This window comes from Amphibalanus amphitrite, unplaced genomic scaffold (assembly GCF_019059575.1).
Source record: "Amphibalanus amphitrite isolate SeventyFive unplaced genomic scaffold, NRLGWU_Aamphi_draft 001011F_arrow, whole genome shotgun sequence".
Lineage (NCBI taxonomy): Eukaryota > Metazoa > Arthropoda > Thecostraca > Balanomorpha > Balanidae > Amphibalanus > Amphibalanus amphitrite.
This window is the reverse complement of record NW_024882505.1, coordinates 127,176-153,941: the sequence shown is the minus strand read 5'-3', so window position 1 is coordinate 153,941 and position 26,766 is coordinate 127,176. Positions and strand designations below refer to the sequence as shown.

The 26,766-nt window shown below is 54.6% G+C and overlaps 1 protein-coding gene across 9 annotated transcripts in view; it reads right to left on the bottom strand.

The window, feature by feature from the left end:
* LOC122369144 (protein TANC2-like) overlaps positions 1 to 26,766 on the bottom strand; it is a 143,340-nt gene that overhangs the window by 7,117 nt on the left and 109,457 nt on the right. For 4 of the 9 annotated variants that reach the window (XM_043343608.1, XM_043343606.1, XM_043343610.1 and 1 more), the window contains 9 exons: positions 17,687 to 17,857; positions 11,068 to 11,204; positions 9,592 to 9,709; positions 8,189 to 8,320; positions 7,675 to 7,743; positions 4,233 to 4,472; positions 2,899 to 3,033; positions 2,173 to 2,304; positions 960 to 1,220 (listed from right to left, as the gene is read on the bottom strand). In XM_043343608.1, coding sequence (XP_043199543.1) covers positions 960 to 1,220; positions 2,173 to 2,304; positions 2,899 to 3,033; positions 4,233 to 4,472; positions 7,675 to 7,743; positions 8,189 to 8,320; positions 9,592 to 9,709; positions 11,068 to 11,204; positions 17,687 to 17,857 — 1,395 coding nt within the window. Of the gene's footprint in view, positions 1 to 959; positions 1,221 to 2,172; positions 2,305 to 2,898; positions 3,034 to 4,232; positions 4,473 to 7,674; positions 7,744 to 8,188; positions 8,321 to 9,591; positions 9,710 to 11,067; positions 11,205 to 17,686; positions 17,858 to 21,934; positions 22,114 to 26,766 lie in introns of those variants that run through there. The other 5 variants (XM_043343614.1, XM_043343615.1, XM_043343611.1 and 2 more) reach the window with 4 other exon arrangements.

Sequence of the window (26,766 nt, the reverse complement as noted above, 5' to 3'; positions counted from 1 at the left end):
CGGGCGGGACGGACAGGTTGGGCAGGAGACAGATACGGGGTGTCGGGACGGTGTCGCCTGTGTCGGCACCAACACAGTGGTAAATCCCTCACTCGGTGCACAGAAGGTCAGACGGGTCTCCGGAAAACAATAGCCGGGATAAACATACCCGACTGGCGTCCCGGCAGGCCGCTGATGTAATGAATGTGAAATAACAGAGCCAGGCCTTCACAGGTGATGGTTTTACTGTCACAGAGGATGACCAGAAATGCGCTTTAAATCGCGTGAGGAATGTATCACCAATAAATCAGTGCTCATCAGAACTACGTAATTCCAGACATCTGTGCTCCGGGGAAAAATACAATTTCAACCAAATTTCAACGAAGTAACAGTCAGCATAACAACTTCTACGCATAACATGTCCCGTTCGCAAAAGTTTCCGTGTGATACCCATTTCACTGCAGGGTTACGAATAGACCCCACGTGGTTCAACTCAACTTTTCGCCCAAGCAGGCTGGGTCGACTAAATAGCACCCAGACGAATCAGCCGGCGGGCGATTACCAAGGATTACGGAGAGCTTCTCTGAGTGAGCGATGAAACTCCAACTTCTCCGAGTGGCTGGCGCCACCGTTTTAAGTTGTTTTTACCCGCGGGACTGGCTGATCCTCGGATACAAATTAACACCCCCAGATGCGACTTAGCTCGCATGCCACGTCCAGAGGCTGGGATTTACGTGGGTACGGCCAGACTTCAAGGCCGAGAGTCATGAACATGGAATGTCGCTCACAGCGAAACAGATGGGAAAACAACAAATGGGTTCGTCGAAGTGAGGTAACATCACTCGGCAAACATTGTACATCGTCTCCGTCGCTTCTTTCCTCTCCGCTTGTCCCATGAAGCCTCACATTTACAGCGTCATTCGTCATTCATCCCTCAGTTCAACACATTTCCTACCCGTCCCTCTTCCCTCGCCACCCACCTTGATAGAGTCCATCCTCCCGCAGCGCTGCGCGCCGACCGAAGCAGCTGTGTTCCACCATCTGTAGCAGCACAGCCGTCTTCCCCGTGCCCACACCTCCGGCCAGCACACAGCCTCGGCTCGGCGAGTTGAGCAGTACCCGGGCCAGCTCGACAAACAGCCAGCGGCGTCCGAGGAACAGCGGATCCTGCTCCTGCTGCGGCACCTCGTGAAACAGTGGCTTCAGGGAGAGCGGCTGACCGCGCGGCGGAGAGAGGCGGGCTGCCGGAGAGAGCGAGGGGACGGTTAGAGAGGGGTCACATGGTCAGCAGGCGAGCGACGTGGAAGGACGATCATATGGACAATAGTCATCGACATGGCGTCTCGGAGTGATAGCACAACAGCAGTAAAACAAATGCGAACAAACTCCAATCAAACAATGGCATGGCAGCAACCCCTTGTCAGAAATGGCATCGGACGGGAATCGGCGAAGGAATCAGATAGCCATGGTCAGAAAGCTGACATATAGCTCTCACATATCGTCCCCCCACTGTGGTCAGACAGAGCTGGCCCGTCTGATGTCTGACAATGTTTATACGCTCCGCCGGAGGTCAGGAGGCTGGATGAGCCCCGCAGGGGAGGAGGAGGAGCCGCACCACACTGCGATCGGGGAGGATTAGAGGCCGCTCAGGACGACAGCCAGCGATCAGGATAAGGATTACGCCCATTGGCCACCACTCCCTCGAAGCATACGAAACGACTGCGGTTGCATCAGTAAACACGGTTGGGCGCTACCATGCTAGGTGTCCTATTTGTATTCGTATTTGCATGAAGCGACACCTAAACAAAACATGAAGGTGGTTTATTCAAAGGGGTAGAAAGGTCCATTTAAATACGACCTTCAACAAGCTCCTATCATATATTCGAAGTGATTAACTTATACGAGCAGCGCAGTCTCTAACCCCGTATTCATCCCCGCATTACGACCGGAGAACGCACAGTCTTATCACGGTCACTATCTATTCTGCGCAGAGTGCCGCTCTTTGGTGGCGGCGTATTTCAATCAGCTGCAGCTCATCCGCCGCCATTCACAGCTCATTAAACCTAACACTCTGCTAGTCAGTGCGGGATCAACGACTCCCACAGGACGACTCACTCGGGCTGGGCGCTCTCTGCGGAGCCAGAGGTCTCTGAGGGCTGGGAGTTCTCTGCGGGCCTAGCCCTCTCTGCCTACCTTTGAGATCGACGGGCGGAGTGACCCGTGGGCAGCGTGCTGAGCGGCGGCCGGCCTGGCCTCTCAGACCGTGGAAAGCCACCAGGTCACTGGAGCTGGAGCCGGCCGGGGAAGGGACGCTTCTGTCTCCACCTGCGGTCATCAGACGGCCCGCTAGAGAACATGCTCACCGCACAGCACACGGGCGAGAGACGCCCTCGGGCACACCGGCCAGCACGGCCGCACACTGCTCACACCGTGCAAATGAGAGGTAAAAACGAACACGGGCAATTAACGCACGCAGAACACGCGTACAGAAGCGTTACTGACTAGCGGGAAGGGCAGACGGTTAGCGCAGATTCGGGGAAGGCGGTAGATCATGGGGCGTAACAGACAGGCCGTCTAATCACGGCCGATCAGAAGTGGCACACGAGCTAACGGCCGGTCGAGCGGGGCGAGACAAACGGCGACGGCTGGCGGAGCAGAGGCAGCGATCGCAGCGAGATAAGGGCGGCCGTTGAATAAATAGGCCGCACCCGGTGCTCGAAGCTACCCGTCGGGCTGCCGGTGCTGCCTCTGCCGCCGCCGCCGGCCGCGGGGAGGGTAGGTTTAATCGGTCTGTTACGGAGGGAGGGACACGCCGGTGTCTAAGCCGGCGGGCGGCGCCTGCCGGTGCCACCGTGCAGCAGGCTGCGGGAGGGTCACACTCGCGTGCGGGGCGGGTCACGGCGCAGGCGCGCTACTCACCGATCGAGTTTCGTCGGGAGGCGATGAGCGGGCTGGCGGAGGTGGTGGATCCCGCCAGAGACATGGACATGATAGAGCCGAAACTCTCGCGACTGCGCTCGGAACGGAGGTGGGCCAGCTCCGACTCACTGGAGCCTGCCGGGCGGTGAGAGACACCAGTTAGAACACCATCATCAGCACCAACACCAATCCATCCAACACAACCGGCGCCGGCACCAGTCCGTCCATCACCACCGGCACCGACATCACCATCACGTACACGGGCCCTTTGTCCGCGCAGCCGGTTAATCTACATTCAACATTCATCTTCCTCGATAATAAATGTTCCAAACGTGTCGTGGGAGCCCCGGAGGAGCGTTTCGCTGGCCTTGGGCGACGGCATCTGCAAGGTGCACTGCACTCGCCGCCGCCGCCACCGCCGCCGGTTCGTGGGTAATCATTTACGAGTCGGTGGAACGGTAGCAGCCACTCGACAGTCGATGTCGGCTTCAGTTTACGTCGACAGCAGCTATGGCCCGGAGCGGTACGGCGGAGTGGTCTAACTCATACCCGGACCGATCTGTACCACAGTGCGGTCTAAATTAAACTGATCAGGACTGCAGACCGATCCAAATTCAACCAATCGAATTCATTGAACGCTACAAGTATGCAGTCATGCTCGCTCACTCTACGGTGGGGACAAACTACCCAAACATCTTCCACCGAAACATTCCCCAGATAACGGAACAATCACGTTGCATATGGCTCGGACATGCCCAGAAGGGCACGGACAAGTGAGGATTTGCAGACTGGAAGTCCCTTTTTGCAATTACACCGTCAGCCGCGGGCGGGGGACGGATGGACGGTGTTTCAGATAGATTAGATGGCGTCGCGGCCACGGTGCGTGAGTACCTCGTCCGCGATAACAACAGCGATAACTCAATTAAACCTGCAAGGGGTCATTATTCCGAATTTAATTGGAGTGCGTGGCCCGTACCCTTTGTTCTGCTAACCACAGAGTGTAACCAATTTAACGCGATAGTAGTGTTTCTTCCCAGCGAGCCTGAGCAAATTGAGCGTGATTCGTGAGCGGCAGCAAGTTGCAAAAAGTACCATACATAGCCATCGCAGCATTGTCGAGCAAATTTATTACACCATTAATAAAATCATAACGCTAATAATATAACGATAGGGCGCGATGCCAGTGGAGATAAATCAAACAGGCCCGTGCACTTTGACAGGTAGCAAGATATCTCCCGTGAACACTACACAGCCCGTAACACAGCAGTCCGTCTCACGAAGCCTCGAAGCCGGCACTCACGAACTCTCCCCACGAACCCCTCTCAGCCACTCACCGGTCAGTGTCGAGACGGGGCTCGTGTTGGCCGACTTGCCGTCCAGGTGTGCCAATGAGCCGCGTGAGTCCCGACCGGAGCTAGCGCCCGAGCGGCTGGAGCGCGACCTCTCCGAGCCAGGTGAGCGGGTCTCGGCACCAGGACCCAGCAGAAGACCCAGCCGGGCGTACAGGGCCGAGTCCTCCGGCGCGTGGTCGAGTGAGGGGACGCCGCCGACCCCGCAGCAGTCGTCGTCTGTGTCTGGAACATAGCACAGGGGCGTTAGAGGTGTGTGTGGCCGTGGGGTGTGGTAGTGAGATGTGTTACGATGGATGGAGCTGAGCTTGAGTTTCAGCCGCACACAGAGCAGTGACGGGGGGGGGGGGGGGCGTGTTGTGACAATGACGGAATTCTTGACTGTGACTGAATAATAGGAGACGACCGTGAGAGACAATAGTTACACTGACAGTTCCCACTGACACTGAAACTGACACGTCCGCCGTTACATGCGCCGGTGAACACAGAGTCCGAGTTACTGCCACCAGACCTGTCAGAATCAATACGCCATGGAACGGATGGCCCAGTCACACCTGGCATTATCCATTCACCGGGGCGGCGTCTGTCACAGGAGACGGCCGACGTTTCCTGTTTGTCACGCGACCAAGCGAGCAATACGGACATAAAACATGGCTAACATGCAAAAAACGCGCATTGTCCGCCAGGCGTCGCGCCATTGTTTAGGCCCGTCAAACGGCCACTTAGTCCCCCATGAGACGTGGGCCGGCGTCTGGATGAAGAGCGTGTCCCAATTGTGGCCGACATCTTGCCACCTATCCCATGACCTCCCATAGCTCGTGGTTGATGTGATAGCGCCACAGTGACCGGTCAGAGGTCAGAGGTCGGCTGAGTGGAGAGTGTCTGACGGACGGTCGTCGGCCGACCTTGGGTACAGCACCACCTGCCCGCGGCTCCCTGTCATATTCTGTCAGCGAGCTGTCACTATCCTGTCACTGACAGCTGCGCCCGGCCCCGACCACACAGCACCGCGAGAACCAGGTGCAGCAGCACCTGCAACCCTCATCACCATCCTATGTATAGAGACAGACCCTACCCACATAGCCCGGAGAAACTCAGCGGGACTGCTGACTACAGAACCTCCTCAGCTGACGATCCAACAGATCGAATCACTCCAGCCACCTCTACCCACCTCAGCAGTCCCCCGCCTGCTCCTGCTGTCGTCAGCAATTGGGTACCAGTCACCTCTGTTACCGTGACGATCGGTTGTCGCTGTCCAATGTCCATTTCTGGCTCGGTTTTTCGCTCGGTTTCAGGCCCATTGCGGCCCATTCCTGGCTTGGTTCATGACCCGATTCACTCAAGTCCTGAATGTATTTCTCGCTCGGTTTCTGCGCTCGATACCTGGCCCGGTTCCTGGCATGGTTCCTGAATCGATTCCCGGTACGGTTCCCTGTTCGTTACCTGACCCGGCTCCTGACCCGGCTCCTGGCTCTGGCCCGGCTGGATTTCTCGCTCCGTTCCTGGCCCGTTTCGCCGCCCAGCTCCTGGCCCGGTGCCGGTGGTTGTCGCCCGTTGCCGAGCTGCAGCCAGCCGTGCAGAGCCGATAGGATCGGCACCCCAAATACGGCCTGGTCGGATGGCTCCGACAACAGTGCTCGACCCACCCTCGACCGAGTCCCTCCCTCCCCTCCATGCATCATGAGAGACCACAGCGGGGCCCACTCCATCGTCTCTCACTTCATATAGTATGATACTCGGTACCGTCCCGCAGAGACCGATTACCTACCTCGGATTCAAACAAAGACAGCCGACTGGTCGGAGCCACGACCGGTTCCCGCCCTGCACTGTTGTGGCCTGAAGTTAACGTCACGTTCGACTCATGTACGGCCGGGCGCTCAGACAACTCTGCTGACTTTCCGGCAAACGAGCCGCGCGCGGGGAGATTGCCACCCATTCCGTCCCACCATACCGTCCATGCCGGAATTTACGGCCTCCCACCGGCGACCTATTGGTGATCGGGCGCCCGCGCACGGCCCAACTCTGCCCGGAACAGGCCAACTCGGACGACCCGGCTCGATTGGTCGGCCTAACTGGCCCTCCGCTCCGGTCCCTACGAGTCCCTGAAGTAGTGCTGTGTCGCCCGAGTTACGTTACTGGCACCATGACGCGACGCCGGGCAGGACAAAATGAGATTTCCGACAACGCGGAGTAGGTATCCCTCTCTCCGATGCCCCGCCCCTCCCCCGCCCCACCTCGCTGTTGCGGCCGCCGCCTCCGCCAACGCTATTGTCATCGCCGCGCTAAGACCGGCAGCCGGTGCAATGAACCATGACGACGCGGCGTGGGTCGAGCCGACACCTTCTGTCCCGCCCCGCCTCGCGCCCCACACGACCTGTCGTGCCCTCTGGGCTGAAACTTCTGACTTGAGGGCGGTCTGTGGCAGTAAAGGTCAGTCACCACCGCGCTGCCGTCACCGCCCGTCCCGTGTGTGTCGGTCGTGCGTCTCTGTTCTCGACGCTCAAATAGCGCTGATGTTTGCTCACTGTGTTGACACCGACAGCGACGGCCGGCGCCGCGTGTCAGCTTCCGGTCGACGTCAGCCGAACACACATCAGTGTAACGTCACTGACGGCCTGACGTCGGAGTCTCGCAGCCCACCAACCGGCTATTCAGAGCCGCACGACGTGACTGACAACATCGTGGTACCCGTGCAGACGGCGCCGACGCGGCCCTGTCTCATCAGACGATCTGATGACGGTCCCAGCGGCGGCGGCTGGTCCGACGCCGCCATCTGCGCGCCATCGCTAACGCCCGGCGCCGGTCGAGCTGCGGCAGCTTTCGTCCGAGCCGTGAAAGCTCCTGTATAAGAGCAGCGCTTGGGAGCATGTGACAGCCTTCGTCCTGCAACGCGCCTCCTCCTCCTCCATCCACTGTCCACCGGGCGACCTTGCATCAGCCGATGGAGGGTCTGATCGGACGTCGTTTGTCTACAGACGGGCGGAGCACGGAGGCAACACCCTCTGCTAGACAGCGGCAGCGCCCTTCCTGGCCGACAACAGGCGTCCGGTGGCAGCCGCCCCGACAACAGTCGCGCCGGGCCGCGCCCGACAGGTGCGGCGCCGCCAGAAACCCATCCCGCCCCGCCCCGCCCCGCCCGCGGGGTCACTGAATCCAGCCACATGGCCATCCAGACGGTGCAAATACAGAAAACTGGTTACGACGTGCATAAAATGCAGGGGTAAAAATTATATAAGTGAACTAAGTAAAGCGTTGATTACTTTCCCTTTCACACATCGGTCTAAGCTCATTCAGCCTCCTTCCATGAGTTTGAAGCGTAAGTGGTAGTTGTGGTTAGTTTGGAAAAAATACCACCAAAGCCAAAAATAAGTGCGATAAACGTCACTATCTGGCGCCACACACAACTCCCACGCGGCTGAATACGGACCCATGGACCACAGCGAGCTCAGTCGAGTGAGCATGTAGCGTCGGTTGGCGTCGTCTTCTGGGCAGAGGGCTGAACAAAAGGACACACGTCTACTTTCAACATCCGCTCCGTTACTAAAAACGAGCTAAACTGGCCAATACCATTCCATATAAGGGCGTCAAGATCCGCCACGACACCACAAACTGTAATAAACGAAAGGGGAATTTCTGCCTGTCTGCCTACATTGTCACGAAACACCGTGAGCGGTAACGACCCTAATTACCGTCGAGCTAATCTGATAGCATCCCAAATAAGCTCCACCTAACCAAGCTTCACGAACAACAGGCACCAAAGCACAGTATTCCCAGTACATGCACACGAGTGGCCGTCTTTGGATGGCACCCATTGTCGTAATTTCATCGCTTCTCTACACGATGCCTATCATGGCACTGTGAGGTGATGATATGATCTGACAAAGCTATTAAATCACCCACGGTGTGTGAGTGTGGACGCATGACAGGCCTGGCTAACTCACCTGACAAAGCCGTGTGATGATCCACACTAATGGTATTGGCGCGGGCGGTTCGGCTCTGCCGGGCCGCCAGACGCAGCAGTTTCGGACTGGCAGCCATGCCTCTCCGCCGGCTGGACGGGGGCGTGGTGTACACTGTGGACAGGTCAGGTCAGGTCAGGTCACTGCAGGTCACTCCCAGACCACCTGAGTGTTTCCAGGACTCCAGCGGCAGCCCACCAGCGACCGAGCACGTTCCCAACATCGACAGGTGATTCCGGGGGTGTCACCGTGCGGCAAAACACGGCGCACAAAACACGCGCCGCAATAACAAACAGCTGCGACGCTCCGTCACGGGCCGGCACGTTCCTGGCGTGGGCTGGCGCCGCCGGTACGGAGAGTGGAACAGACGGAAAAGACGGCAAGCAAGACAGCAGGCAAGGAGGGCAGCCTTTCAGACGGGGTGGCCGGTGGGCAGGGAGGCGGGACTAGCTCGAAGACGTGATGGACCGGAAAGGGTTGGACGGACAAACGGACAGGCGAACGGACGGACTGTTCGAACAAACGTGATGGATGAGCAGTCAGGACAGTTGGAAGACGGATTTAACGGACCAGCCACGCGTACAAACGGCGTGAGAAGTAGGCCGTTAGGAAGAGCTCCCTCCGCCCTTACCACCCCTCTGCGTGACGAACAAGGGGTCATCACCTCGCCTGCCGCGCTGCCGCCGACGCCCAGGATAACCGTCAGTTACTCGGCTCGACACAAAGGGAAAGGGGCTGGGAGAGCCGGCCAGGAGAGCAGCCGACCCGCCACCGCAGAGCCTGGTCCGTGGAACCGACCACGAGCGACCCGCTGCACTGGCGAACCGGCACCGGTGAACCGGCGGGCCGGCGCACCGGTCCGACCGGCACGCTCTCCGCGGCTGCTGCGGTCGACTGCACCGCGTCTAGCCCGCCGTCTGGGCCGCCTGCTCTGTCTGCTTCGTCTGTCCCACACTGTGGAGAGCTCGACAGCCGTCTTATCCCAGCGCCCGCAGCCACCCACCCTTATCCCTGATCACTGTCGGTGTGGGGACCGCGCGACAGAGACAAACCCGTTAGTGGTGTCAATTACGGAAAATCGGAATACCGATACCAAACCAAATACCAACCAAAACCGTGGGGAAATACCGAAACCAAACCAACTTGGGAAAGTGAGGGAAATACCAACTTTATGCCGATTTCTTAGCCTCTTATACATTAATGAGGGTTCATGATACCAACAAAATACCAAACACATTACGATTGAAATACCAAATACCAAGTTGGTATCGGTTTGGTATCGGTATACCAAAAATTTGGTATCCGATTGACATCTCTAAAACCCGTGCAGTGTCGGACCGCAGAGACGGCCAGCACAGAACCGGTCCCCACCGGTGGATACTCACTGGTCTGGCGGCCAGCAGAGGCCGACAGGTAACCTCCGCTTCTGTTCGCAATGTCTCGCAGAGGGGCGGCCGCGGTCAGTGAGTCCCTGCCCGGCGCCCCGGCTGCGTCGTGTCGTGCCTGTAGACAGAGAGGTCAGGTCAGTGACATGTCAGCCATCATTGTCACGTCAGGTCATATTATGTGTCTTTTGTTGGGGTTTTTGGGTAGGCGTTTCAGCTCACTATTATTGCCTACCGTCAGGTCGTGTCGGTATGATCGCAAACATAGGGTATAATAATGATCATGTTTGCTGTGGCCGGACAGCAGCAATCAGCTCCGTCCATTGCTCCCGTCGATCCAACCTTGAGACCGTTTCCATGACAACAGAGCCCCTGATCGCCCGGGGCGTACGGTCATCGCCCTGATGGTTCGTCCAGAAAGGCGTACACTAGGGGTTATTTATAGCGGTTCCCCATTTCGCTAAAAGCGATTGGCCCACGGTAGTGCGGTTATCAAGTGATGGTTATATTAGATCGTATCGGAAAATACGCGAAAGAAAAGTAACAAATGACTGAGATTGTTATTGAGCCGTGCTGGGCAGAGCGCATTTGGATTTGAATAATGGAGACGGGGAGCGGCCGCGGCGGGCCCGCGGACCGAGAATGCCCCGGCACGTGGGAGCTAATGGAGGCAGACAGGCAGCGGAGTGATGTCAGACTGTGCCGTTTTCCCGACAAATCTGATAGCGGCTGAATCATGACCAAGGGCGGAGTCGCACCGCTTCCTAGGGAGCTCACGGGGCTCGGCTTATGGGTGCCCGCGGCGCACGAAGTATCCCAGTTTGGTAGGGCCGGTCCTGCCCCGTCCAGTGCGGAGATTGACGTCAGAGGAAGCAAACGCCCGCCGGTGTAACCAGCGCGGTAACCCGGCGGTTACCTGGCTGGGAGGCCGGGGCAGCCGACCAGCCAATTCACGTTACAGGCGAGATGGATGAACGAGGAAGTGGCCGGCTGGCCGACACGACATTCCTTGCATCAGAAACGGACAGACCAATCGGCTAATGGGATGGATTCGGCGGCGGCACGTCGAAATATAACCTCGGTGCCGTCAGCGTCACATTAGGGAGGGACCAGACAGACAGCGGCAGGCAATCACGGGTAGTTGGGACTGTTGGGACGGGGTCGGCAATAAATGGGGCGCAGTCATGTCAGACATCGTCAGACATCTCAGACAGATGGACAGACAACTCAGACAGACGGACAGACAACTCAATGTCCATCAGCTGCAATAACACCAACTGCAATCAGTTCCACTCACTCAGCACTCCCTGCTAGCAGCCATGTTGCATCAGCAACAATTGACTCCTGAAACCCTTCCCCTTCTCACACCCGTCTCCATGGCACCTAGCGACCCCTCTGCAGCCGCGCGCGGCGGCGCCCCCCCCCCGCTCTCTGTCCTCCCCTTCTCAGCTTGGCTGCACGCTGAAGAGTTCCTACCTGCATGAAGGCGGCGAAGTGTCCGTTGGTCTTCATCTTCGGCCGGCCGTGGAAGAGGCTGGAGACGCTCGAGCCCAGTGCCGACCCCAGCAGGCTGCCGGACTTGGAGGCGAACCCAGCCTTCTTCGCCGGAGCGCCTGTCGAGCGAACGGACGGGTTAGAGTTGGGTACACACTACACGGTATTTCCGGTGACACATGGGAAACACTGCATTGTGTCTAGCTCGTTGGCACGTCCACATGGGGAAGGAAAAATGCAGGCCAGAATTAACCGCGGGTGGAATTCGTCTGGTGCCACAAACGCAATAGCAAGCTGACATTCCTGCTCATAGATGGCGCTAGTGGTAAGCGCCTGCATTTATGCTGTACCGCAAGGCACAAAATCTGCTTTTGAATTGGAGAGCGTAGTCTTTCGTACTAAAACATTGAAAAGCAAGACCGCGAAGTCAGAAACAACAGATATTCAAACAGCCCGCTAGCGAAACGTTTGACAAAATCGTCAGACATCTTGCTAAGAAATCAATATTGCAATAACTTAACAGGTGCGAACACTGCGCCAGTCCATTCATCGTCGCTTGATATCCTGTGAAATCTGCTATCTGTGCTGAATCTGAGCCTTTTCTGGGATCGGTTCGCGTCACCATTTTCTGAGCGAAGCCGGTCGCTACGCCAACTGACGACGACCCATCGTCCCCAAATGGCGACCCTTTCGCGGGATTATGGCCAGGCGTTAACCGATCGCCGGACTCTTTCAGTGGACTCCCCGGGGCGACAGTTGGACGAACGGGCCAGGGGACGGACGAGGATCATCCCGGCTCTGCCTCTCTCCCACCTCCCAGCCTCTGCCCGTACCGTGACGCGGCCGTACGGGAGTCACGACGGCGGCAGGCCCGCGCACGCAGACGGCATTAATAACAATCAGCACCGCACCGCGGCCGGGCCGGTCGGTTGGCCGGTCGGTCGGTCGGCGCTCGGCTATCACGGCGATCGCTGCCGACCGGCCCTGCAGGCCGGGTCAGACCCCACGGGGTGCGTGCCGCGCATACCGGGCGTCACGCAGTCGTCACGTGGCCGTCACGCGTCGTGACGGCTGCAGAGCGGCTGACTCACGGCGTTCTGTGCAGCCGGCCGTCTGGCCCAGCCCAGCGGAATCTGTCGCCTCAGTCACGGCTGAGCTCTGAAATGGCCAGTGACGGCGGCAGCCGAGCCTGTCGGACCGTGCCGACCGCGGCGGCTCGGCGACAGACGCGGTGACAGACATCTGGGAGCGTTTCCTGCAGATATGACAGCCGGGACCGGCCGCAGTCTCACGCACAAAGACAACACGGCGGCGGCGGCGGCGGCGGCGCCACGCCGGTTCAAGGTCCCCGCAGGTGCCAATGGACCCACTCGTCTGTAAGAACCGGCGCACCTCTCCGACGGACCGATATCATCAGACGCCGGCGGAGAGCCACGTGAGAGGTCATCGGCAACATACCGAACTCCACCACCACTTCACAGGCTACAGACGACAAACTCCCCGATTATCCCTCACAATTGACTGACCTTCGCGAGTACCCTGCCTTGTGATCGCCCACTTCTGAAGTCGGGAGCGGGCGAATAGCTCGGGTAGCCAGCGGATGCGGTCTGGCGATCACCTCGCTACAGACTCCTCGGCTTAACAAACACACCAATTACTCGCCGATGGCGGCGTGTTCAGCGTCCGGTCCGGTCGGTCCTTCCAGACCGGTTCTCACGCGGAGTGCGTACGGGACCACGCGGTGGCGGGGGCGGAGGGAGGGCTACACGCCGGTCCGCCGATCGCGTGAGAGGAAAACGTGTCTGCGTGGCGTACTACACGCCACTCTGGTGTATCTCATCATCGCACGATCGTAGAGGTATGTCGGTTTAACTTCCTCAGGCGCGGGAATGGTCCAAGGGCGGAGATTGATCACTCATTCATAACTCCGTGGTGGCGGATTCAGATGCCACTGAACCTGTACCGCCAGGCAGCAAGCGATTAGGACCACTGATCGCTATCGGCCGGATTCAACCGGAGACAAAAATGGCGCTGATTCGCGCCGCCGTTTGTCGCACACCGTGCACAATTACCGCCGTCTGTCTTACCGGGTCCGGCATTCCACAGCCACCTTTGTTTTGAGAGGAAACCGGTCCCTAATCGTCGACCCTCTCGAATTTCTCACATTTCGGCGCCGGGCATTGTCGGCAGCTGGCCATACATCATCTGGCGCGTCTGTGCAGCCGGACCGGGGTGCGGGCGGCGCGGGATGGTCCGGTCCGGTCCCCTGCCGCTCAGCGGGGGGTCGCTCCGGACCCGATGAAAGCGGCCGCTGTGGCCGCGCTCCGGCTGACCGGCCAATTAACATTCTCGGCCGGCCGGGGGTCGGCGGAAGCTGAGAGTGGTGCCGCCGCGCGCCGGGACCTGTCGGGATCCGCCGGGATCCGGCCGGGACCCCGCCGCCGGGGCTGCGGCCGGGCGGACGCTGAGGACGCTGGGGTACTCGAATTAAATCCCCAGTAATCCCCACCTTGGTCGGAGATGAATACCGTATTCACACCGACAGGCAACTAACACGGACGAAGCGGTAATGTGCTGTGTACTCAGGCGGGGAGGACACGGCCGGCCCCTGTCCGCCCTGTAAGGTGAGCCACTGCCCAGACGGACGCGGGTGGCAAAACGGTCTCAGATGGCGCCGGATGGCCCGCAATGGTCCGGGACGACGGTCCAAAACGGTCCTTAACACTTCATGACAGTCTCAGACAATCACATACGGCCTCAAAGGGTCTTGTCAGATCGTTGCCATCAACCGCAGTTGCGGTGAGCCATACAACGAACCTACAACCGCCGAGGCCGGTCATTTCATTCAGAAACGGGCGGTGATTCCACAGCAGCGCCATATCCGGGTGACGACGAGCCGGTGACAGCCTCTGCGGCTCTGTGCAGCCCGAATCGACCGTCACCGATCATCGCCTATAGCCAGCCGTCAGATCGGGGACCCGCTAATGAAGCTGCCAGCCATCACCAACAAAACCGGCCGGCAAAACCTCCCTCCGAGCCACTTCATCACAGTCAGAGTCAGCTTAGCGCCGCGACCCGTCGTCAATGAAATTAGCCGCCGCATTGCCGGCCAACAATGATAGATTCCGCCGATGTAATCGATAGTGAGACCTCCCGATTTCATGACCAGTTTGTGAGGGATTAACTGCAAACAAAATGTTCACTAAACGCTCATAAAATCTGACAAAGCCTTGAGTCGCCGACGGATTACAAATACAGACGTGACCCAGTTGACAGTATGCTGTCGTATCGACACACGGGTAAAGCAAACTGATTGTTCGACGCTCGTGTGTGTGCAGCAAGACATCATGCCGCATGAAAAGTCAAACAGGCGAACACAAACACACGACTGTCAACTGACCGAGTTAACCCGCGACCTGGTGGGGGGGGGGGCTATTTTTTGCCCCCCCTCCAGACTTTTCGATATATCTCCAGAACCGCTGCGCCGATCGTCACCAAACTTTCAGTACCCTCCCGGACATCAATTTTACACATTGTGACCAAAATTTTCCAAAGGCTATTATAGGTTGGCCGGAAATGACGTCAGAGTGACGTCATGTTCTGCCGTTTTCGACCCAAAAAAGGGTTTCGCGGGAAGAGCTGTCAGGCCTATAGCTTTGCAAATACAGAAAAATATTTAAGACATAAAAGGTGTAGATTGGACAGGGCTACAAAACTGCTATCTCGGATTTTTGAAATTTTTGGATTTTGACCCCCAAAAATCAAAAAATAGATTTTTTGGATATAATAATCGAAAAATCCAAAAAGTTTTTTGAATTTCGCAAAAACCGGAATATATGTGATAGTCCTTACCGCCTTACATCCACATACCAAATTTGAGATTGATACCTCTTTTTTTGGCGAAGTTATAGCGAAAAAACTGTTCAAAATTCATGACGTCAAATTTTCAAACTCAATTTTTTGCAATTCTAGACCCCGTAGCGCAAAACAAAGACCACCATTAGACTCCCCGTGACGAGCTGCATCGAATCAATACCCATTTTATGCAAAACTATCAACTTTAAAATTTGACCTTTTTTTGGCCTTACCTTGACCTAACCTTGACCTGAACTTCACCAGAAAGTGACCTAAGCCGTACCTGATAGTCTTATAACCAACACCATTGAGTTGGAAATGAAAAATTGGCCATAAAACATGTATCACACAACCTTAGTAAAGTTGGGCTCATGTGACCTGACCTGTGACCCTTGTTGACCTGACCTGTGACCTGACCTGGTATTGCTAGTGACCTCTAATAGCAACATATCTACTAGGCAACTGACGCCCTACCGCTGATTCTCGACAAAATGCGTTTTCCTCGGTGTTATAGCGCATTCCCTAGAAGACCCGTGAACGGTGAAACATTTCATCTTTGACCTGACCTGTGACGTCATCGGTGACCCCGAGGTCAATGAAATTTGGTTTCTCTCGACAAATTTGACAGGCGTTTCGAACGCCGTTTGAATTTTGCGGATCCGTCCAGTAGTTTCGGAGATACGAGGGGGGGGGGGGCAAAAAATAGCCCCCCCCCCCCCCCACCAGGTCGCGTTATAAACAGACCCCACCAGGGCGCGGGTTAAGTCCGTTACAGAGTTCCGAGAAGCCCGCCCCCGCTCGCCGCCGGATCGGCCCTGAACAGATGACCCTGGATAAGACGTCACGGCAGCCGGCTGGCACTCCCGGCCATTGAATCGACAACTGGTCACGTGACAACAGGTACAGGCCCGCGCCGGCCGAGCGCATCTAGTGGTGACACCCACGTGACCTTATCGTCTGAGTTGCAAAGGGCCAGATATATCCGAAGTGGCAGTCAATGACGCCATTGCCACGTTCTCGTCAAGTGCGCACTTATAAAGCCTTTTATTGGAAGTGATAGAGCGGATTTGTCCCCGTTCGAAGAAATGCGATAAACTTTTGCTTGGCAATAACCGATAGGCATTCGAAGTAACCTAATGCAGGTGAAAATGTGCAACAGTTCATGGTCATAAAATTAATTCGCATACCTTATCCTGAACTTTCCAAAATCGTGGATTTTAAGTTTCCTATAAAATAGAAACGGACACACAAAATGGTATTGCTTGCACTCACAGCGTATATGAAAGGGACTCGATAAAACCAACCAAGGCAAGCGTTAGCTAGCTTGGAAAAAAATGTAAGCAGCTGTCACGCAAAGTGATGAAACTGACGGGCATTAGGTACCCAGTTCTTTTCATGCTAGGTTTGATGAGCAGCCGCACATGGATCGCTCAAATTTCCGGATATCCAGTAGAAGCGAGCTGCGGCGCTCAGTTTTTAACGTTCCCGATTTGATGGCTGAGTGAATATGGCGTCCAAGTGCATACAAACACGCACGGATAGACAAACAAATCTGAAGTGTGACCTGGGACCTGTGTAGTGTGTATTTGGCATTTTATCCAACGATCAGCTACATTAGCAAACAAAATACACACGTCAGAAAACTCTGGGAGTAAAGTAATGAAACTAGTCGAGCCGGTTGGGGGTGGGATGCAGTGTTATTCTTCCATTGCGCAACCGATCGCGTTATACCAGACCCCCTACCATGAGTGGCGGAATGAATGACTGCTAGATATCGCTCCATATCAGCCACCCTGCATTACCGCCGCAATCCTCACATCCGGCTGGTGACGTCCGCCTCTCGAGTGGCTCTCCTCGATGATAGGTTTGTGGCGCCAGAGAGCAAACATGCCACCCCCGTCTCGTCTGGGCCCTCATGGCGCACCGAGATAGCGGTCCCACTCCCAGGTACAGACAGAGACTCTTCAGGTGGATTCCGACGGCGACGGCGACGGCGGCGGGCCGGAAACGGCTGGCATCTCGATATCGGAGACCGAACAATGCAGCAGGCTTGGCATTGTTCGGTCCCCCGGCAGTGAATATTCCTGGCATTGTGAAAAATGCGTATCGCGGCAAACTTCATTCAAGTTCTGCGTGCGTTTTTTATCGTTATGATTGGTCTTCAACGCACAGGTGCGTAAGTGCGGAAGACCGTGGGAATCTGTCGTGGGAAAATGCTGAGCCATCAGTATACAAGGACGACTTCTATGACACACGCACTTTGGACTACATAATGAGGGTGGCGGTAGCCCAGTCGAAGTATGTACTGACTGACGTTTACAGCACCGGTTATAAATGACATTGAGAGGAACAATAATGTTTCACTGGTCCAATATTTGAGTCCAGTCACGCATGCCGAGCTCCGCTAAACCGCGAACATTTCAAAAGATTGTCTTTTGCAATGCTTTCAATAATGCCCATATCCAATTACATATTCCTCTTCCGAGATACAAATCACAACTTGATCCTTATGAGCAAATCTTATATAACGATCAACGCATGGAAACATAGCGAACCACATTAGCATATGACAAAGCTGCACGGAAGCCCAGTTTGTCCAGTGGCGATCAGTCTCTCAGATTGATAGCCCATAATCGTCCATATTGGGTGCACAGTGCAGCGGCGGGTCGATGATCCTGTGCCCATCTCGATGCACTACGCCCACCCGCGCCCGGCGCCGTGCACAGTGCACGGAGCGGCGACTCACCATGGTTGGTGCACAGCGGGCAGCTCTGGTACTGGGTCATGCACGTGTAGCACCGCTCATGGCTGCAGGCGTCGGTGATTTTTCGTTTCATTCCCTGGTCGAACGGCATTCCGCACACGGGGCAGATCTCGTCGGAAAGGTCGGCGGAGATCCGGCGGAGAGAGGTCACGTCTGGAAGCACACGGGTCAGACAGGTCAGGTCAGAGGTCACCAGGTGCACGGAGTTCGCCGGAGCACGGCATTGCTTAACGTAACCATGGCAGTGAACTAGGTGAGATGAAGATTTAACAGATTAAAACTGAAACGAATCATAGCCGTCATATCACATGCACGCAATAAGTCAGCACTAATCAAGTGCCGTGTTCTTTTGCACACTCGGGGTGGCTAAACCAGTGCTGGCTGGATTAGTGGCCCAGCTCTGCGATGGATTACGGTGAAAGGCGGAAGCCGATGGTGCCGGGGATTAGGTCGCCGTGGAGGACTCTGACCGGTGCTGGCGCCGGCAGCATGCCACTGATCCACTGATAACGACACCGACAGTGACTTTTTTTCGATCATGTCCCGACAGGAGAACCGGCGTCACTAAGACGGGTGACTCTAACCAACAGGATTAGACTCAAGACCGCAGGTGATTCTGAGTGTTTGAGAACAAAATATCCAGCAGCGATGGCAGAAATAGTGGAACGGGACGGAAACAGATGTTGATGTTTTGGATGTGGTGCAGATTATCGGGCGCCACTCGAGTGCCTTTCTTGGTAATGTGGGCCGGCATAAATGAGCTGGTGAAGTGGCACCACCACTCCAAGCAGCATCAGCCCAAAAAATAATGCATTGTCATTATATCTGATGTCCAACACTCCACCTTTCCCCGAGTCGTTCCTGTTCAGCTTGTAAACATCAGGACATCCCCTGTTTAACAGCTGCGTCCTGCCTCAGAACAAGAACCATCCATCTTTCAGTTCGCGATGTGGTGTCAGGTCCACCTGGCCTTAGCGGGCGCGTGCCATCCTGGCTGCTTGCGCTCTGTCGACTCTGCAAAATCTTCGGGCCTTCCCTGGGCCTCTTCAAACCTCCCCAGGTCTCTCCAGCTATCTCAGACCCCGAAGACCTTCCAAGGCCCTCGCACTCCCTTGCCATCACGAGTCTCTCCGGACCTCTGGAATCTCCCCGGGGCCTCCCCAGACCTCTCCAACCCCTACCGACCCTCTCGGGCCTCCCCTGTAGCCTCCCCGGCCCCTTCACGTTCCCCTTCTCCAGCTGATCGGTGCAGCTGCCCACGCCAGATGCAGCGCCGCCGTCAGGGGTCGGCTCGCGGCTCGGACAGACACTGCTATCAATCTGCCGATCAGGGGAACAGTTGACCGACGTGGTCGGCCTCTCCCAGAAACCGGCCGTTTGCCAGTCGAGGCGGCTGGGAAGGCGCAACGTGCACAGTGCGAATTCTACCCGGAGGTTAGGATGGTGGTGCAAAAGCTGGCCGGGGGCAACACGAGCAGCTCCTTGTGCAGCGCTAACAAAAAATCAAACATCGCACTGGTGCTGCATTTAAACTTTAAAAACTCGCATCATCATAACAAGGGGTGCATTTAATCGATGCACGGCATCGCCATTTGTCGGTGGGTGCCAATTACTTCCACACCGCCTATCAAAACACAGAGCCATCCGTCAGACGCCCCCTCGGCCGTCTGTCAGACACCCCAGTCACGTCTCCCTCCAGCCGTCGCTCCATCCCACCGCTGTCTCCTCCAGCTGCCGTTCGTCGGTCTCCGATCAGCCAGACGGGCTGAATTCCGCACAGGACAACACGCGAGTCAAACGCACCGGCGCCGTCCCAGTTCCCATTCTGCCCAGCCCGCTCCGTCAGCGTCAGCACCAGACACGCGGCCCGCGCCACGTGCTCTGACGTCAGTGTCGGCGGCGACGGTGCGCGTCCCGACACGCCGCGCCGTCGCGTTCGACGCGGCGGGCCACATGGGTGCGTTGCGCCATCTGGTGGAACGTCGCAGCCGACGATGCGTCACTTCCGGCGTGACCGTCCGCGACGGACGACGGGTTGTGATCCGCTCCCAGCCGGCGCGACGGACGCGACACCCGAGCACCCCTTTCCCGCGACGCACCCCTTCTGTCGCCGCACCCCGGCGATAGTAGGACCCCTCGGAATGCCCCGGCAGTCCCTCGCTCCCAGGCACCCTCCGTCCGACCCATCTGGGGACAACGCTGGCTCCCAGGAGTGAGTTGGAACAACAGAGCTGACATGAATATCCAGCCCAGTGTCCGACTTCTGTCCCTCAGAAGACAGACACATGCCAACCGACATCCAATGCCGTGCCTCGCTTCTTTACTACCGGTGAAACGAAACATGTCAATCACCTTTCGCCTTTCTAAATTCACCAGACGCGAAGTGGCATGTAGGTACACTGAGCACGTGCTGAGGCCGCGCTGCTCCATTTGTCCTATTTTCCCAGACGCCACTCCGTTCCGGTGGAAGGCGACGATGACCGGCCCGGGAAGCGGGGTCAGCTCTCTCGGGGTCAGGTCAGCGGGCGGGCGACACTGCATGTGTCACGTACAGAGGTTGATTATGCATCCCCGTGTTCCGGCGCCGGGCGACTGACACGAAACACGCTAGCAACAGAGCCAGTTCTGGGCACCGAACGGGGCTCCACCGACACCGAGGTGTAAAACACGCAACCAGGGAGCCGTGCATACTAACAACGAGGAAAGAGCGGTGCGGTTATATGTTGAATGTGAAGCAAGTGGCCGACTTTTGGTGACCAGTGACCACCAAAGAGGTGAGCGCGTGTGATAAAAATCCCTATTTTCCTTTCTCCTTCCCGAGGTAAAGCAGTATTTGCATAATTATAATAATGTCTTGTTGTCCCTTCAGGCGATATAAATGCTAGAATCGGTACGTCGCCTTTCTAAAATATCTTCGTCAAACGAATACAAGCAAACCAACACAAGCTGAGCAAACAGCGTTCTTCTAAACAAACACTGTAACCTTCCCGGCAAGTTATCCAGCCCCATATGGGGAAATATGACGGGTATACGCCAACATTTGTCCAGCGACTGGTTTGCAGCTCAACACAAAACAAACGGCCTAACAAAGAGCCTGCCGAGCTGTTTTGCTCAGCCTTGACGGCTTTCACGAGTGCTGCCGTTCAACGACAGCTAAAAGTTCGCAGAACATCGCGACGGCATCGCTCCGAGTGCACGAAGCCGGCCGTCGTGACCGTGACGTTCGTGAGGGCCAGCGGCACCTCACGGATCTTCCACAACTCCGAGAAAGGACCTCTGCTATCGCTGCTCCATACTTGTGCATGATAGACATTGTCGTCAACAATACGAAACTTGATGGTACAATTTAGTGGGAATTATATCCTTAAAGCTCAAATAACTTACAAAACGAGAATAATTAACGTAATGACGGTGACAAAGTCCGAAATGGGACTTAATTTAGAGGAATATTATATTGTTAATGTAATTCACCCAAATTTAGAGAGCACTTGAAAGCATTGCACACATAATTGGCTTAATTATCGTAGCCTGTTACAGCCTAATTGGTAACCAGAGTTATGGACTAATAGAGCTACACAATTACAGAAGCAAATACATTTTATATTTTACATTTTATACATTTTATAAGGGACACCGTCCATTTATCGACTATTGTTGGTGGCGAGAACTTTACTTGGGAGTGGGACAATAACCGTTTCTGTAAATTTGCATTTATCAAACATGCGCGATTTTCCTCCCGCACTCATAATGTAATCTTCGGGTAGAGACGATAAACTTATTTGAGGAAAACCACATCATGTAATGCTACGTAAGTTGGTTTAGAAATTTGCTTCGGAGAAGTCGGGAGTTATAATAAAATCGGCAGTAATTTAGGGAACGAAAACAGCCGTAAGCGGTTGAGAGTCACGAATGTGACTAGCCAGGGCACAGAAGGAACGAAGGCGTCAACAGAACAGAACACAACTGGCCTCAGGGCATGTGTACGGAAGCCAACAAACGGGACCCACGCCGTTTCGTTATCGGTCAGAGACGGAGACTAAGCGAGCGAATTTATCTCAATGTTATCGGGTCCCGTCCGCAGACGCCTCGGGCTTCTAGAAATCACTCGACACCGCATTCTGTCACGACTGTGGTCGTGAACACATGTGGAAAAAAATCGTATGAATTGAACAGAAACATGACGATGAAAGAGATATAACATGATACGACACGTGGTCAGTGTAATATTACCTTGATATTTTGCGCTGGCCATGGTTCCTCGAATCCTTGAACGTTCGCGCTCGGCGAATATTCCGGAATAGTCACTCGTGAGTCTCACACTATCGTCTCACACCAGTGTCCTCGGTCGATGTCCGACACACATCCTATCACAGCCCCACGTCACGACCGCACGCGAGCGACTGCCGGCCGGCTGACGGGGCTTCATTCAGAAACCCGGCCGGCGGCGGCCGTACCGCCTCTGACACCGGCCGCCCGGCGTGACGTCATCATCCTCCACGCACTCTGACGTCATCGGCGCCGACATCTGACGCATCGCTAACCAGTCATGTGTCGGAGAAGCATCTCACAATGGCGTAACAGTCTAACAGTGTGTCATCACGCTGGGATAGTTCGGGAGTCGGACCGGTGCCAATGTCAGAGACCGTACCCAGGTAAGGCGGCGCAGGTGGCCGTCTGCCCGACACCCCCGACACCCCGACACTGACACCGCCACTGGACCGGGGTGGCGACAGGGGTCGGTCCGTGACGTCATCCGTCTGTCATCCTACAATCGACACGTGCCGGTAACGACTCACCAAGCGCCTCACGACTAACGAATCACGAGTCACAGCGCATCTAGTCAGACTCCCGACTCTCCCGGATGAATCTGGACCGGTTTCTCCCCCCGGCCGGTACCGTGGGTGCCTCAGCTCGAAGCCCCATCGGTGACGTGTCCTGTTCCACCACATTTGGTCATCTCCAGTGGACCCGTCACCGTCGGGAAGGTCCCATTGTGATTCACGACACGTTCTGGCCGGCAAACAATTCGGTTTGCCGTGCGCCACCCATCGACGGTTGGGTCCCGGGGGGCGGAGGGAGGGGGCAGGCACGTTCCCCGTTCGTGACAGCGCTCCAACGGATGGCCTGTTCACCTGCGGACCACAGACCACCGGAATCAATCAGCTGGGACCATTGGTCTGCCGGCGAGCGGTCACCGCGCCGGTCAAGTGCCGGTGGTCGGAGCGTCGGTCTGTGGTCTGTAGTGCTAGTGGTTAGTGGTTACTGGTCGGTTGAGGACGAAGTCAGAGGCAGTGGTTAGTGGTTAACCAGCCTGGTGATACAACGAACGTCGGTGACAAGCAGAGAACCCTGGTGAGCATCCGTAACCATAATAATCCACCAGTGACCGTTAGTGACAACCAACAATGACTTCTGGTGACCTCTGACACCATCAGTGACCTTTTGATGTTTCATTACCATCGGTACGTACATATCTATCGGTACCACCGTTATTCACCGGTACCATCGGTACCCATCGTTACGCATCAGTAACCACATTTTTCTATCTGTGACCACTGACCGCTGCCCCGCTCCAGTAGGTCACCTGTCGATCACTGCCCTGTCCGAGACCGGCTGGCGGAGAGCAGTGACGGGCCCATCTGTCTGACGGCGTGGGGGGGGGGGGGGGGCAGACGGACGGCCGGTCCTCCGAACTCCGAACGGCAGTATACGATCAGCCGATACGCAGACTTAACCGCTCTGTTTACTGAAGTGAGTGGGGGCGTGACGCAGTTTATGAGACGGCTCAATTTAGACACGCGCCGAAGTCCGTTGCAAATGAAAGTGCGTTGATAAGAATGAATGGAGGCTATACGGGTGAAACATAAGCATTGCAATGTTAATAAAACTACATATAACTGAGGAAATGCACGAATGTTTACGGTTAAACGTTCATAAAATTGTTTTATATTTTCTCTTCTATAATTGTTTCGAAAGTTATAGTGTCCTTAAAGATGAATCACAGAAAAAATAGGGCTGAGCGCCTGGCTATGAAGACGCCACAGGTAAATGACTCATGTTTAAGCTTCGCAGGCCAAGTGCAGCCAACCACTTTAACTTTAAAACACTTGCTGCACATACGGCATAAAATATTGTATCATGCAATGTCAGAATGGACCACGCGGTGCGCCGGTTTCATTGTTTCCCGGGCCGTGTATATCTGGCTGAAGTAGTGCCCTTCCGCTGCGATAAGTGCCGTAACTACTGCAATGCTGAGACAAAAAAGCACCCATGGTATCATGCAATGCATCACGATGATTTAAACAAACACCTGGTTTAAAATGTGTGCACGACTTTGGACCCAGGACCCAAGTAGGTATTACATAAAGTGAAAGGCAGCAACCGGAAACAGTCCTTCTTGGTTGATCATTCAACAAAACGAAAATGTAAATGCATTAAAAGCTCCTTAAATACAAAAGTATGCATTATTCGCTATTCTAGTTCCTAGAATTAGTAACGCTTCTGAATTCCATACGGAACCGCTTTATAGTAATTGTTGGTTAATTTATTACATTTCCGATTATGACCTATGCACCTGAAAGCGTTCATAATGACCGGTGTGGTCGTCAAGGAATGAAAGAGGTACATTTGAACGGGATACTTTTCTATATAGAATCATGACATATAGTTATTTCAATTTACGGCGTTTCATCAGAGTTGTTTGTAGACCTTGAACACCTAAGAAAGTTATGATTTCACCATGCTCGTACAGATTTCTCCTTATTAGAGTTCCGTTCATCTCCGTGTGGCCGTATTTGTCGCGGTCGCTCCCCTGAACCTCTTTTTTCGGCTCAGGTGGCCCGCCACCGTATACCCACGGTTTGGTTCCGGACAGTTATAAATTTGCTACGGAGCATTAGAGCGTTATACCAATGCAATAGTTGTATGGCGACCGCAAACACAATGGAACAGCCTACCACTTGACAACAAAAAATAGACGAGATCTCACCACTTAAACACTCAATCACTTTTGTGCGTGGTGAAACTTAATCCACGATGTGCTCAGCTTTCAAACCAGCAGGGTCCATTCATTGAAACCGCATAGCTTTCGGTTCAATGTATTTTTCCGCCATCCAAGGTTTGCGAGCGTCTCAAACCCGTTCACCTTCACCGACAAAAGTGTCGCGTAGCGCTGCGACACCGGCCGAGAGTGGGCTGGCTCATTACGGAGTGATGTCACGTCGTGCCCAGCTGTCACCTCGACCGTGACACGACACGACACCTCGGTGTCATCGGGACGATATCGACCGGTCAGGTCAGACGGTAACCGGACAAAAGATCGTAAAGCAGAAGATCGTATGGCAGAAGATCGTAGGCAGTTGATCGTATGCAAAATATCGTAATGGATAAAGATCGTACGACATAATGCTCGTATGGACAAAAGATGGTATTCGCTAAAGATCGTCAAGGAAAATGATCGTATGCCAAAAAGTCGTAATGGATAAAGATCGTACGACATAATGATCGTATGGACAAAATATCGTATTCGCTAAAGATCGTCAAGGAAAATGATCGTACGCCAAATGATCGTATGAGATAAAGATCGTGCAGTCAAAATATGGTATTCACATGGTACAGCCCAACTCCAGCGCATACAAAGCTTATCAATTTCTGTGTTCGCGTAGTAAGTGGCCGTCGTAAGCTCGACCATACATTGATGTTATTTCAGAGCTTAGATGGCTCAATGACACCTAAAAGCAACGCGTTGTATATGTGCCGAATAAATGAATGTATGTGCTGCCGTTTTCATGTACCTATTTGAAGTGAATACAACTAAACCCATGCTCCCGACCCCACCCCCCACCCCCCACCGCCTGGAAGGTTAAAATGTTGCTTAAGCGGCTGAAGTAAACGGCGTTAAAGATACTTTTTCCTTCGCACTGTTACATTTTCATATTGAATCGTCATCGCTTTACGAGTCATCAACAGATTTTTATCGCGTTATCACTATCGAAGTCGCAATTCTCCTAGTTATAGGATCCTAGTTTCAATCCAATCCTAGTTATAGGAGTCATTGTTATCGAAGGCCGGTTAAAGATGTCAATTGTCCATCATTGGTTCGTAATCGCCCCAGTAATTACCGAGTTACTGAAATGGGAACAAATTTGGCACCTCTTCTTTTTGTATTTTGCACGTGCATTGGGGGTCACTCACATAGATCAAGGGTATCCGACCTTTGGTAGAAGGGATGCAGCTACCCTATAAAGATTACCGCAAGACAATCGCTCAAGCCGCTGCTGAGATATGGGCCTCTCAAAATCATTACTTTTGCAAAACTGCTTGAACACCCTTGACTTCTCACGTGGCACGTGCCACGACGGCCACTGAGATGTATCAAAAGAAGTCAATTACGGGGAAGAAGGGATGGGGCTAGCCAGCAAAAAAGACCGCAGGCCAATCGGTTCAGCGGTTGCTGAGATATAAGCCTCTCAAAAGCGTCACAGGCCGGGCCGGGCCGGGCCGCTCATACTGAGATTTTCCCGTTATATTCAAAAGACTTCGCTTCGCTCGCTGCGCTCGCTCGCTCGTAACAACACTATTCTATACGATAATTTACTCTACGAACGTAACGTTACGATCTTTTGTCGAACGATCTTTTACAACATACGATCTTTTTCTTACGATCATTGTCCTACGATCTTTTTTGTACGATCCATTGCTTTACGATCTTTTGCTTACGATCCTTGGTCGTCCGATCTTTTGCGACATACGATATTTATCTTACGATCATTTTCCTACGATCTTTTTCATACGATCAATTGCTTTACGATCTTTTGCTTACGATCTTTTAGTCGTACGATCTTTTACAACATACGATCTTTATCTTACGATCATTTTCGTACGATCTTTTGCATACGATCAATTGCTTTACGATCTTTTGCTTACGGTCTTTTTACCGTACGATCTTTTACAACATACGATCTTTATCTTACGATCATTTTCGTACGATCTTTTTCCATACGATCCATACGTCTTACGATCTTTTGTCACGTAATCGGTCAGACGGTGGCTATAAGACGCAC